Source organism: Podarcis liolepis (genome assembly GCF_965112155.1).
Source record: "Podarcis liolepis genome assembly, chromosome: 13".
NCBI classification, from domain to species: Eukaryota; Metazoa; Chordata; class Lepidosauria; order Squamata; family Lacertidae; genus Podarcis; species Podarcis liolepis.
The window spans coordinates 36967848-36980359 of NC_139573.1; the positions used below are offsets into that span (position 1 = coordinate 36967848).

The following is a 12512-nucleotide window of genomic DNA, read 5'->3' on the forward strand; positions in this document are numbered from 1 at the left end:
TCTAGTATCCTGCCTTCAAGCAGAAGAAGGAGAACATTGCCAAATTGTTGTTCCACCGTTTTGCAAGCGCAGGTTTGCTGAGGCTCGTAGAATTGTAGAGTTGGAAGGGATCCTGTGGATCTTCTAGTCTAGTGTAACCCCATGTAATACAGGAATATGCAGGTGTCCCTTATGGCGATCGAACCTGCAACTTTGGCATTATCAGCACCACACTCTAACCCAGTGGTCAGCAACCTTTTTCAGCAGGGGGCCGGTCCACTGTCCCACAGACCTTGTGGGGGGGCCAGACTATATTTTTTGGGGGAAACAAATGAATTCCTATGCCCCACAAATAACCCAGAGATGCATTTTAAATAAAAGCATGCATTCTACTCATGTAAAAACACCAGGCAGGCCCCACAAATAACCCAGAGATGCATTTTAAATAAAAGCACACATTCTACTCATGTAAAAACACCAGGCAGGCCCCACAAATAACCCAGAGATGCATTTTAAATAAAAGCACACATTCTATTCGTGTAAAAGCATGCTGATTCCCGGACCATCTGCGGACCAGATTCAGAAGGCAATTGGGCCGGATCCAGCCCCCGGGCCTTAGTTTGCCTACCCATGCTCTAACCAACTGAGCTACCCTGTCTGGGAAGCCTGAGTGTTGTGCCTATTTTCCCCTTACCACTGATCAAGCAGAGCCCAGTTTTCAGATATGGAGGCAAGACTTGAGACACCTATTTTTAGAAACTAGTCGCTGCCACAAACTAACCTCATGCAGCTCTCTAGTGCATAATGTGCACCTTGCCTAAGGAAGGGGTGGTGGTGGCAACCTATATTTATTCTGACTCCTCCTCCTCTCTCTCTCCTTCCAGTGCTTCTGGCTCAGATGTTGGGCGGGCCGCCCTTGTTTTGCTCCTGCCAAATTCCTTGCTCCGTCTGGCAACAGAGCTCGCCATGGCGCGAGAAGACGCTGGGTCACTGCCCATCCTGAAGCTACTCTTGGTCGGAGACAGCGGAGTAGGAAAATCCAGGTGCATGGGAAGTGGGGGGGAGGGGAGGCTCACTGAGGGGGCTGGGGAGAAACTGCTCCAGTTGGAGAGAGAGAGAAAGAAAGAAAGAGAGAGAGAGAAAAGCAAGTCCCAGATTGTCTCTTCAACTCACCTCTTTCTCCTTGTTTCCTCCCACAGCCTTCTGCTGAGATTCACTGAGGATCAGTTTGAGCCCTACTTGAACCCAACCATTGGTGAGCATCAGCTGGCTGCCCCTGTTCTCTGGAAAGAGAGGGGGCTGGAACTTGCCCTTTATTTTGTGGGCATTTTGGTTCCCCTCCATTCCTCCTTGGAAGCCCGGGATTCAAATGTCACCATCTCTTAACACAGGTCCTGTCCGCAGCTCCTGGCTTCCCTGCCCCCAAAGAACCCTGGGAACTATAGTTGCAATTCTCAGCACCCTTCACAAACTAGCATTCCCAGGATATTATTTTTTTCCAGAGGAAGACAGACGTAGGGTGCAGCTGTGCTTGACAGTCTCAATACACTGGCTCCCGGTGGAGTACAGGATCAGGTTTAAGCTTCTGGCTTTAACCTTTAAAGCCCTATACGGCCTAGGACCCTCGTACCTATGGGACCGCCTCTCCTGGTATGTCCCACAGAGGAACTTACACTCTTCAAACAAAAACATCTTGGAGGTCCCAGGCCACAGAGAGGTTAGGCTGGCCTCAACTGTAGCCAGGGTTTTTTCGGCTGTGGCTCCGATCTGGTGGAACGCTCTGCCACAAGAGACTAGGGCCCTGCGGGACTTGACATCTTTCCGCAGGGCCTGCAAGACAGAGCTGTTCCACCAGGCCTTTGGCCAGGGCGCAGCCTGAATCCCTCCTTTGGCAATCTTCACAGAACTCTAGCCCAATGGTTGCCATCAAGTTGATTTGAATTAATTTTATAATGAAATAATTTTAGAATGTTGTATTATTTTATTGTTGTTAGCCGCCCTGAGCCCGGCTTCAGCTGGGGAGGGCGGGATATAAATAAAAAAATATTATTATTATTTATTAATGAGTGGCCTTAGCCAAGCTGCTGTGAGCTCAGCTCCAGCCTTCTATCTTCTGTACAGAATCATAGAGTTGGAAGGGGCACCCAGGGTCATCTAGTCCAACCCACGCAATGCAGGAATCCTGCCCCTAGCTGTCCCTGGGTGCAGGTGTAAAAATAGTGTCCCGCTTTAACAGAGATGTTGCGGGTTATTCATTCATTCATGCATAATGTTTATCTATTCATAATATTTTTAATTTTTCAAAGGGTTGTGGCTCAGTTGCCGGAGCATCTGTGTGCAGAAAGGTCCCCGGATTCAATTTTTGGCACCTCTTGGTAGGGCAGAAAAAAACTCCTGCCTGAAATCCTGGAGAGCTGCTGCCAGTCTGTGTAGACATTACTGAGCTAGACTGACCAAGTCTGTGACTCGATATAAGGCAGCTTCCTAGAGCCAGCATGGTATGGTGGTTAAGAGCGGTGGACTCGTAATCTGGTGAACCAGGTTCGATTCCTTGCTCCTCCACATGCAGCTGCTGGGTGACCTTGGGCCAGTCACACTTCTCTGAAGTCTCTTAGTCTCGCTCTCCTCACAGAGTGTTTGTTCTGGGGGAGGAAGGGAAAGGAGAATGTTAGCCGCTTTGAGACTCTTTAGGGTAGTGATAAAGCGGGATATCAAATCCAAACTCCTCCTCCTACTACTTCTATGTTTAAGTGTATATTTATCTATTCTGCCCTTCCTCCAAGGAGTTCAAGCGGCCTACATGGAGCTCCCCCCACACAAAGCACACCTCCTTTCATCCTCACAACAACCCTGCGAGGTGGAGAGCAAGTGGCCCAGAGGCACCCGGCAACAGCTTCCAGGGGCTGGGAGGGGATTTGAACCCTGGGTTCCCCAAACCACATCCCGCAACTTGAGTTGCTGCAACATGCTGGCAAATGTAGGAAAGCCAGGTGAAAATCAAGTGCGAGCTTCTAGCCTATGCACGCTGCAACACTAAATGTACAGTGGTACCTTGGGTTAAGTACTTAATTCGTTCCGGAGGTCCGTTCTTAACCTGAAACTGTTCTTAACTTGAGGTACCACTTTAGCTAATGGGGCCTCCCACTGCCGCCATGCGATTTCTGTTCTCATCCTGAAGCAAAGTTCTTAACCTGAGGTACTATTTCTGGGTTAGCGGAGTCTGTAACCTGAAGTGTATGTAACCCGAGGTACCACTGTTTAGAAACAGAGATATTGGAACAACCGCTGTTTTGGAAGCTCCTCTTTCTTTCATTTTTTATAATAATATTTTATTATTTTTCTCCAAATAAAAAGTTACATTTGCTACTCAACAAATAACTTTTTATACAGACTAGAAATGGTTTCCAGCCTCCTTTAAAAGATTCTGAATTTGTGTCTTATCAGTGCTGTCTATTCTGCCATCTCTGCAGTCACCATATTCCAACTGTTTTTCCTTGAAGGGTGTTCTCTCCTCCTTCCATTTCTGCGCATAGAGAACCGCATATTACATAAATACCGTTGAGGCATCTCTTTCTGAAAGCGAAGCCTCGTTTACTAATCTGGCGTGCACAGAGTTTGAATGCGGTCGTGCGGCGCTGGGGACAATTTGTGCGTGTTCAGAGGCACTTTTCCGATCGGCTGCTGCATACAGTGGTACCTTGCTTCGGGTTACAGACTCCGCTAACCCAGAAATAGTGCTTCAGGTTAAGAACTTTGCTTCAGGATAAGAACAGAAATTGTGCTACGGCGGCAGCGGGAGGCCCCTTTAGCTAAAGTGCTGCTTCAGGTTAAGAACAGTTTCAGGTTAAGAACAGACCTCCGGAACGAATTAAATGCTTAACCTGAGGTACCACTGTACTTCGTTCCAGTCCTGGCCCTGGATCAGCTCAATCCATTTTGCTACTCATTTTGCTCCTCAGCGATGGCAAAGGGCACTCTGGGATTGTACGCTGCCTTACTGGCGCCCTAAATGCTCTCCTGCCCCAGGCCACCACCTGACTTGCAAGTCCAGGCAGGGAGACTCAAATAGAGCTATGCCTACGAGCATTAACCAGCCTCTCTGTGTGGATCATGCAAGGACAGGGAATCTCCTCCTCTGGGCCTCTTTCCTTCATAGGCCATCTTCCAGGGGCCGCATATCAGTGGGGCAGGGGCAGGGGGGGTTGGAAGAGCAGGTCTGAAGAGAAATACACCGCTTCTCCATCCAAACAAGCAAGAGGCACCCTCGCACTTATCTGTTTGAACATTTTATTTCGATCCTGTTAAGTTGTGGGTGAACATATCAGACGACACAGCGATTCTTCAAACAGCTCTTGTTTATTCACAGGCCAGAACAGAACTGAACTGAAGGGTTTAGTCAGCCTGCTTATATAGAGCTCCAGTACAACGTAACTGTAACAATTTTCTAAAACTATCCAATCACTGAACGTCACTTTCGATCCCTTATTTGCATAACTATCTACAGTATCCCCCTGTTGGCCCAGGGTGAGACCTTCAGTACATAACAGATCCCATCTCTCCTCCTGTTGGAATTGCTATGCCTGCCACTCAGCATCCGATAAGCCCTCTCCAAAAACAGGTGGGTCTGCTCTGACTCTTCTCTGTCTCTCCCCAGGTGTTGATTTCAAAGTGAAGAAGATGGTGCTTGGTGACTTTCCCGTGCAACTCGCAATATGGGTAAATAGTGCCTTTTCTCTCCGTTGCAAACCAGGCTGCTGGTACTTTTTTTCTCTTCCCATCTGGTGCTGAAGTGACTTCAAAGCAGTCCATTACATTCTATTGCAGCCTCGTGCGATGGCCCTCTGGAATTTGTCACACGCGCAGGCATACACAAGAATTTGTAAATCTGTCTGTGCTTGGCTACCCAGAGCTCAAATGCATGGCCTTTTGCACACCCTTTCAAACACGTGCTTGGGAGAGGATCCCTAACTTGGCAGAGAGAGAGACAGACAGATACACACACAGAGAGAGGGGGGGGAGGGACCTGAAATATAGGACAAGCTTTAACAATACAGGACATGGCAGCCATTTTATTTTCTGCACACATGGGGCATGTTTTTTTTTCCTAGTGAAAAATAAAGAAAGGCTTGGGTTTGTTTGTTTGTTTGTTTGATTGATTGATTGATTGATTGATTGATTTAAAAATGGCTTTGAGAAAAAGTGAGGTGTTGTTTTGTGAGTGTAGTTCTACCTTCTAAGAAAGCAGAGCAGCAGCCATATCCTGACTAGGGTGCTAAAACTATTCATGCCTGTACAAATAGCCCAATATAAGACTGCTGGGTCTGCTCTCCAGCAGAGTGTTTGTGTTTCAGATCTATGAGGGGAGACACTTGTGACACTTCACTAGCCTGACTCATCTCTGCTTCTTGGCCTCCCTCCTCTCCTGTAGATTCAGATTCTCTGCCAGAGACTTGCCCTGCTCACTAAACCCTGTTACCTCTTCAGCTTCCGACCTCTCCTCTTCCCAGCCTTCTCCCTCCTTGTCATCCCACCACCACTCCTCGGGCTCTAAGCCCTCTTGGGGGTTCCCCAGCTAGTTCCTCCCACCATTCCTCTGCTTCCAACCAGTCTCATGACAACTCCCCAGGCCCTGTTTTCCTGGGATGTCCCTATGGAAGGCAATTGGGTCCTGGGGCTGGCAGTGGCGGGTGTGTGTGTGGAGCTATTAGTTTACGTTGGTGCTAGGTAAAAGTAAAGGGACCTGTGACCGTTAGGTCCAGTCGTGGCCGACTCTGGGGTTGCGGCGCTCATCTCGCTTTATTGGCCGAGGGAGCCGGCGTACAGCTTCCGGGTCATGTGGCCAGCATGACTAAGCCGCTTCTGGTGAACCAGAGCAGCGCACGGAAACACCGTTTACCTATCTGCTGGAGCGGTACCTATTTATCTACTTGCACTTGATGTGCTTTCGAACTGCTAGGTTGGCAGGAGCAGGGACCGAGCAACGGGAGCTCACCCCGTCGTGGGGATTCGAACCGCCGACCTTCTGATCAGCAAGTCCTAGGCTCTGTGGTTTAACCCACAGCGCCTCCCGCGTCCCTTAAGTTGGGGCTACAGAGCTTTAAATGGTCTCTTTGTTCTAAACACCTTTGTTTCCCTTTCCGTAGGACACGGCAGGGCAGGAGCGATTCCGGACTTTAACTCCTAGCTATTACCGAGGTGCTCAAGGTATAATTTTAGGTATGTGGCAGGCATAGCGGGTTTGTAATTAGCAGAATTCTGAAGTGAAATGCATTGAGACAGAGGTAGGTGGAAGTACAGACTTTTCTCTATGGTTCGAGCTGGCACTGGCAGATGTCGAACAGCAATTAATGCTGCCTCGCGTCCATGCCTCTAAGCCAAGGGTTGGCAATGGTTGTTCTATTGGCAGAGAGCCTCTACTTCTTGAAAAATTTTCAGACATAAAGGCTGAAGGCGTTTCAGCTTGGCTTCCGAGACATTTCCATTTGACATTGGTTTTAGGCCATAGAGTAAATAGCCTTTTCGGGCTTTTCCCAAAGAAAACAGAGACCCCTCCACCCAGTTGCATTTTCACCTTGCTGAAATATTCTCACAGGTTCCTTTTAAAGTGTGTGTCGGGGGGAGTTTAAAAGTTCCAAAAGCGATTCAGCCATGCAAGGTTAAACTGCAGCAATAGGTGTGCCCGTGACTTTCACAAAACCGCACTCCTTACAGTTTTGTTTATTTAAAGCATTTTTGATCTTCCTTTCAGCCAAAAATACTCCCCAGAGTGGCTTGCAGATCAATAATTTTTTAAAAAAACAACCAAGACAGTCCCTACCCTTTCGCTTACAATCTAAAGGGCATGGCACAAAAGGAAAAAGGGATGTGGAGGGTGGAAGAGGACCGTAAGCTAACTCAGAGAAGTCACAGATGTCACAGAGAGGTGAACGGGGACAGGAGAGGCAAAGGTTTTCAAGCGGGCAAAGGTTGTTAAGATTGGTGACCCAGTACAGTGGTACCTCAGGTTACATACGCTTCAGGTTACATACACTTCAGGTTACAGACTCCGCTAACCCAGAAATAGTGCTTTAGGTTAAGAACTTTGCTTCAGGATGAGAACAGAAATTGTGCTCCGGCGGCGCGGCGCCAGCAGGAGGCCCCATTAGCTAAAGTGGTGCTTCAGGTTAAGAACAGTTTCAGGTTAAGAACGGACCTCCGGAACGAATTAAGTACTTAACCCGAGGTACCACTGTACTCAGAAAGCACACATTCACACCATTCACTATGGTACCACTCTGAGCAGTCATGGCTTCCTCCAAAGCATTCTGGGAGCTGTAGTTTGATAAGGGTGCTGAGAGGTGTTAGGAAGGCCCCCTGTTCCCCTCGCAGAGCTGTTATTCCTAGAGTGGTTTAACAGCCAATTCCTTTTCACAGGGAACTTTGAGAACTGTAGCTCTGTAGAGCAGAATCCTTCAAGCTGATGTCACCAGCTGTCGGAATGACGTCAGCTGACTGACAGGCGAGCGTAATTTGCGGGGTGGACAGCCTCACAGAAGCCCCTGACAGGCCAAGACTGGGGGAAATAGCAGCTGCTTCTCCTTCCTGTTTTGCTCTTTTCATGTGAACACAAAATGCATCTGAGTGAGGAAAGACCTGTTTGTTTTTGTCCCTCCTGACCAGTTTATGACGTCACTAAAAGGGAAACTTTTGCGGGACTGGAATGCTGGCTGCAAGAGCTGGATGTTTTCACGAAGAAAAGCGTCGTGAAGATGTTGGTGGGCAACAAAATCGACGAGGTCAGTTGGGAGCTGGGAGCCTGCTCGTTTTATTTATTTGAAAGCATTTATCTTTTTTAAAAAAATAATCCCTAAGCAGTGTACAGCCTGAAAAGACAAGCAAGATATCATTAGGACATTAAAACTATCCGCCACAGGGGTAAGTGCAAAGCCATGGGGGATTTGTGTATGGCATTTGTTTCTTAGAATGGTGGTGGTGTTGTTCTGGCCGGCCCCCTGTGATGAGGTATTGCAAAAAAAGATCACATTCACCTTTATTTATTATTATTCCCACACGGTCCGGCCACAACATCCTAAGCCAGGGATGAGGAACATGTAGCCTTGCAGATGTTACTGCACTTGATCTTGCAGTTCCTGTTTTATTAGTGACATGAATGCTGAAATATACTCGGTGTTGAGAGTGGATTTCATGCTCTTTATTCAGCTCATAGTGGTGAGGAGGAAAAGGGAAGTTCCCCCAGAATGTCTGCTTTATATACATTATTTACACAATGGGCCCCACGTGATTGGCTAATTCCAGGGTTCTCCTGTAGGCCAATCAGGTTGCGAATTCACTTCCACCTGGAGCTGGATTGGGTGGCTCCTATGGACCAATCAGACTGCTGCATTCTGGGTCCTATTGTTCTAGGACCAATCAGACTGCTGCATTCTGAATCCTATTGTTTTAGGACCAATCAGACTGCTGCATTTTGGATCCTTTTCAACTCAGTACATAACAAATGCTAAAGAAGATGGTGGGCCTAAAGAGCAAGTGTTGCTTCTCCTGGGGCTCTAGATTACAATTGCTCATCATTGAATCATTGAATTGTCGAGTTGGGTGGGACTACAAGGGCCATCTAGTCCACCCCCCTGAAATGCAGGAATCTCAACCAGATCATACATGGCAGGTTGCCACACAACCTCTGCTTTAAAATCTCCCAAGGAAAGAGAGTCCACCACTTCCTGAGGGAGACCATTCCACTGTCGAACAGCTCTTGCCATCAGAAATTTCTTCCTGATGTTTACTCACAATCTCCTCTCTTGTGACTTGAAGCCCTTGGTTTGGGCCCTGCTCTCTGGAACAGGAGAAAACAAGTTTTCCACATCCTCCATGAAGATGGCTATCATATCTCCTCTCAGTCTCTTCTCCAGGCTAAACATGCCCAGCTCCTTCAACCGTTCCTCATAAGGCTTCGTTTCCAGACCCTTGATCATCTTGGTCGCCCTCCTCTCTGCACGTCCCAGCGTGTCAATATCCTCCTTAAATTGTGGTGCCCAGAGTGTATGAAAGCAGGGCTCTGTGCGCAGCAGCTAAAAAATACTGGAAGAGCTGGAATACAAGAACCCACTGGGGACGTTTGGCACGCCGCTGCTTCTCGTTTGCTCATCTTGTCGTTGCTGACCAAGAACGCCTGTCCTAGGACTGCAGCCTGATGGGGCTTTTCTGCTTCCGGATCCACAAGAGGGTCAGGGGAGAAAATTTCAAGAGATGCAGATGTTTCATTGGAGAGAAGGAGGAGAGCAGGTGCAGAGAGACCTGTGGTGGTGCATGGAGGAAAAAAATACGGGGTTATTTGAGAAATGGGGATGCAGGGAGGAAGAAACCGGAGGAAGTGCCTGAGAGTCGGAGGTGCACAGAGGACTGTGGTTGTGCAGAGAGGATGATGTCCAGTGGAAAAAAGAGGGATGGTTTTGAGGGGGAGCATTTGCTCTGGGCTGCAGAGGGAACACAAGGAGGCTGTTGGAGAATGGATAGGTTCGAACGGAGAGCCGGCACTGTTGCCAAACGCTTCCCCATGGGAAATAGTTGAATTGTGCGCCTCTAATTTAAAAGAAAGGGACGCAGGTGGCACTGTGGGTTAAACCACAGAGCCTAGGACTTGCCGATCAGAAGGTTGGCAGTTCGAATCCCCGTGACGGGGTGAGCTCCCGTTGCTCGGTCCCTGCTCCTGCCAACCTAGCAGTTCGAAAGCACATCAAAGTGCAAGTAGATAAATAGGTACCGCTTCAGTGGGAAGGTAAACGGCGTTTCAGTGCACTGCTCTGGTTCGCCAGAAGCGGCTTAGTCATGCTGGCCACATGACCTGGAAGCTGTACGCCGGCTCCCTCGGCCAATAAAGCGAGATGAGCGCCGCAACCCCAGAGTCAGCCACGACTGGACCTAATGGTCAGGGGTCCCTTTACCCTTTACCTAATTTAAAAGAGGCCATGTGCATTTCACGTCTGCTGATGGTTAATGCGGGCTGCCTGCAGGCCCTGGTATAGCTGACATGCAGGCCCCGTTAATGGCTAGAGCAAAAGGATTCATGAGGCTGACAGCAATGGCTTCCACTCCCAGCCTCTCTGCATCCTTCCAGAGCCTTGTCCCAGCCTGCAGGAGTCGGTCTCTTTGCTCCTGTCGTTGTTGCCTGCCTGTGCCTCCTACGCTTTGCCAGAGGCACCAGCTGACTCCATACCTCATCTTCCTGGGAGAGACCTCTCCCTCTTGCTCTGCCTTAATGGGCAATCTGTTTAGTCTTTTGAGAGCCCCTTGTGTTTCGTTGCTGCTTTTCATATGTGTGCGTATGTGTGTAAATCGCTGGGTTTTTCTGTGGCTTCGGGGCTCCCACCCCCACAACAAGAAAAAACAGCTCACAGAGCAAAGAGACAGCTACGTCACGGCTCTTGCTGATACCGCCTGTCTTTTTCTGGCTTTTTCTTCCCTCTTGCTTCGTTGTGCATCTCTGAAGCGAATTGTTCCGTGAACAAAATATGGGCACTAAAAAACAACAACAACCGTGATTGATTCGTGGTGCGCGGCGCCTCGCCTCTCAAAGTTGTTATAAAGGCAGAGGGAAGCAAACACACAAGCAAAAGCCCCTGGGGTTGTTCAACATCCATCAGATCTTTGCTATAGCTGCGCAGGAGGCATACGTAATTTGCAGCAGGATCAAATGCAAAGGGGAAGCAGCTCTTCTGCTTGGCAGCAGAAGCTGAATTTGCACGGCACTGATTGGCACAAGGACCAGCCAGTCAAGAAGCACTTCTCCTCGTTTGGCAACGCTGATTGGCTAGCCCTCGTGTTAATCACAAAGCCAGCTGGCCATTCCCCAAGCACTTCCACAAGTGTAAAGGGGGCGGAGAGGGGCCTTTAACAAATTACTCTGCCTAAAATTCCTTCTTGACCTCACACAATGCAGTTGGCTAGACATTCCGTGCAAAACAAATTTCACCCCAAACATTCATTAAACACATGTCAATTCCGGAGGTTATCAGTGCAGAAAGCGAGAGGTACTTGTGATATGTCCAGAATTGGCTTCAGAGGGCAGTAAGCAGGGAAGGGAGTACAAGCTGTCTTCTGTCTCTCTGGATTTGAGTCCTTAATTGATGCAATTAAGACCCAGAGCCATCTCTGGGTAGCTTTGTGCATGCAAAAAAGGGAATCCCAGGCTGGCGTTTGGCTAGGTCGCAGATCGTTGTGTTTTTAAATCGGCATCAGCCTCAGAAATAACAGCCCTGCTATTGTTTTATCCAGGGATGAGGGAAAGGCAATTCAAGAACCCTTGTTCTCCTCTCCCTTTCAATCACTGACAAAACAGAGGCAGAAATGCATTCATGAGCATCAGTCATCCTAATCAAGATAAAGCTTATTAAATGCAATGTTTCTATCATTTGGAGAGCCCTTAAGAAAGATGCCTTGGGGTTTGGGCAACATAATTACTGTTGTCAATTCTGTTGCCCTGTCCCTCTTGTTCCAGCATTTGACAGTTTGGAATTTAGCAGCTAAAACCTTCAAATGCTGTCAAAACTGAGGGATGGCAGCTGAGCTGTTAAGATAATCTAGCTGGACATTTACTGATTCAGTAGTAATGCAATATCCTGATTTGCTGTGTGTGTGTGTGTGTGTGTTTGTGTGTTTATACAATCCACCACTTGGGTCCAGTGTCTGATAACATTCTCTCCCTATCTATAGACGGATCGTGAGGTAGACAGAAAGGAAGGCTTGCAATTTGCTCAGAAACACTCCATGCTCTTCGTAGGTATGTGAAGAGAACCTGCAGAAGGGGCTGGCTGGTATACCAAGGTTGAAACAGGGGAAGAATTATTATTATTATTATTATTATTATTATTATTATTATTATTATTAATTAATTTATTTATTTATTTATTTATTTATTTATTTATTTTTTATTATTTTTTATTATTTTATGTATACCCCAGCCACTCTGGGCAGCTTCCAGCAAAACATACAAACATACCGTATTTTTCGCCCTATAGGACGCACTTTTCCCTCTCCAAAAATGAAGGGGAAATGTGTGTGCGTCCTATGGGGTGAATGCAGGCTTTTGCTGAAGCCTGGAGAGCGAGAGGCGTCGGTGCACATCGACCCCTCTCGCTCTCCAGGCTTCAGGAAGCTATCCGCAAGCCTCGTGCGCCCAGCGGGAGGTACCGCCGGGCTCGCAAGGCTTGCGGGCAGCAGCCTGTCCTGGGGTCGGGGGAAGCTCGGGCTTCCCCCGCACCAGCTCCACGCCTGGGGGGGAAATAATTTTTTTTTTCCTTTATTTCCCCTCCCAAAAAACTAGGTGCGTCCAATGGGGCGGTGTGTCCTATGGGGCGAAAAATACGGTAATAAAATGTCAAGCATAAAAAACCTTTCAATACGGGCTGCCTTCAGAACATATTGGAGCACTCACCTTTCTGTTGGGCCCATCCATGTGTCTTAAAGAACAATATTGCATGCAGAAAATGAGCAGGTAAATTCATGTTCCTCTCCAAGCAAGGAAAGGGTTCACCTGCTCC

General features: G+C 48.0%; 1 protein-coding gene across 5 annotated transcripts in view; it reads left to right on the forward strand.

Moving 5' to 3' along the window:
• The window catches only part of LOC310690654 (uncharacterized protein), a 44700-nt gene that overhangs the window by 1597 nt on the left and 30591 nt on the right, over positions 1 to 12512 (forward strand). For 4 of the 5 annotated variants that reach the window (XM_083470057.1, XM_083470060.1, XM_083470059.1 and 1 more), the window contains exons 3-8: positions 864 to 1022; positions 1179 to 1234; positions 4634 to 4695; positions 6123 to 6195; positions 7639 to 7754; positions 11686 to 11752. In XM_083470057.1, coding sequence (XP_083326183.1) covers positions 864 to 1022; positions 1179 to 1234; positions 4634 to 4695; positions 6123 to 6195; positions 7639 to 7754; positions 11686 to 11752 — 533 coding nt within the window. The remainder of the gene's footprint in view (positions 1 to 863; positions 1023 to 1178; positions 1235 to 4633; positions 4696 to 6122; positions 6196 to 7638; positions 7755 to 11685; positions 11753 to 12512) is intronic. The other variant, XM_083470061.1, reaches the window with a different exon arrangement.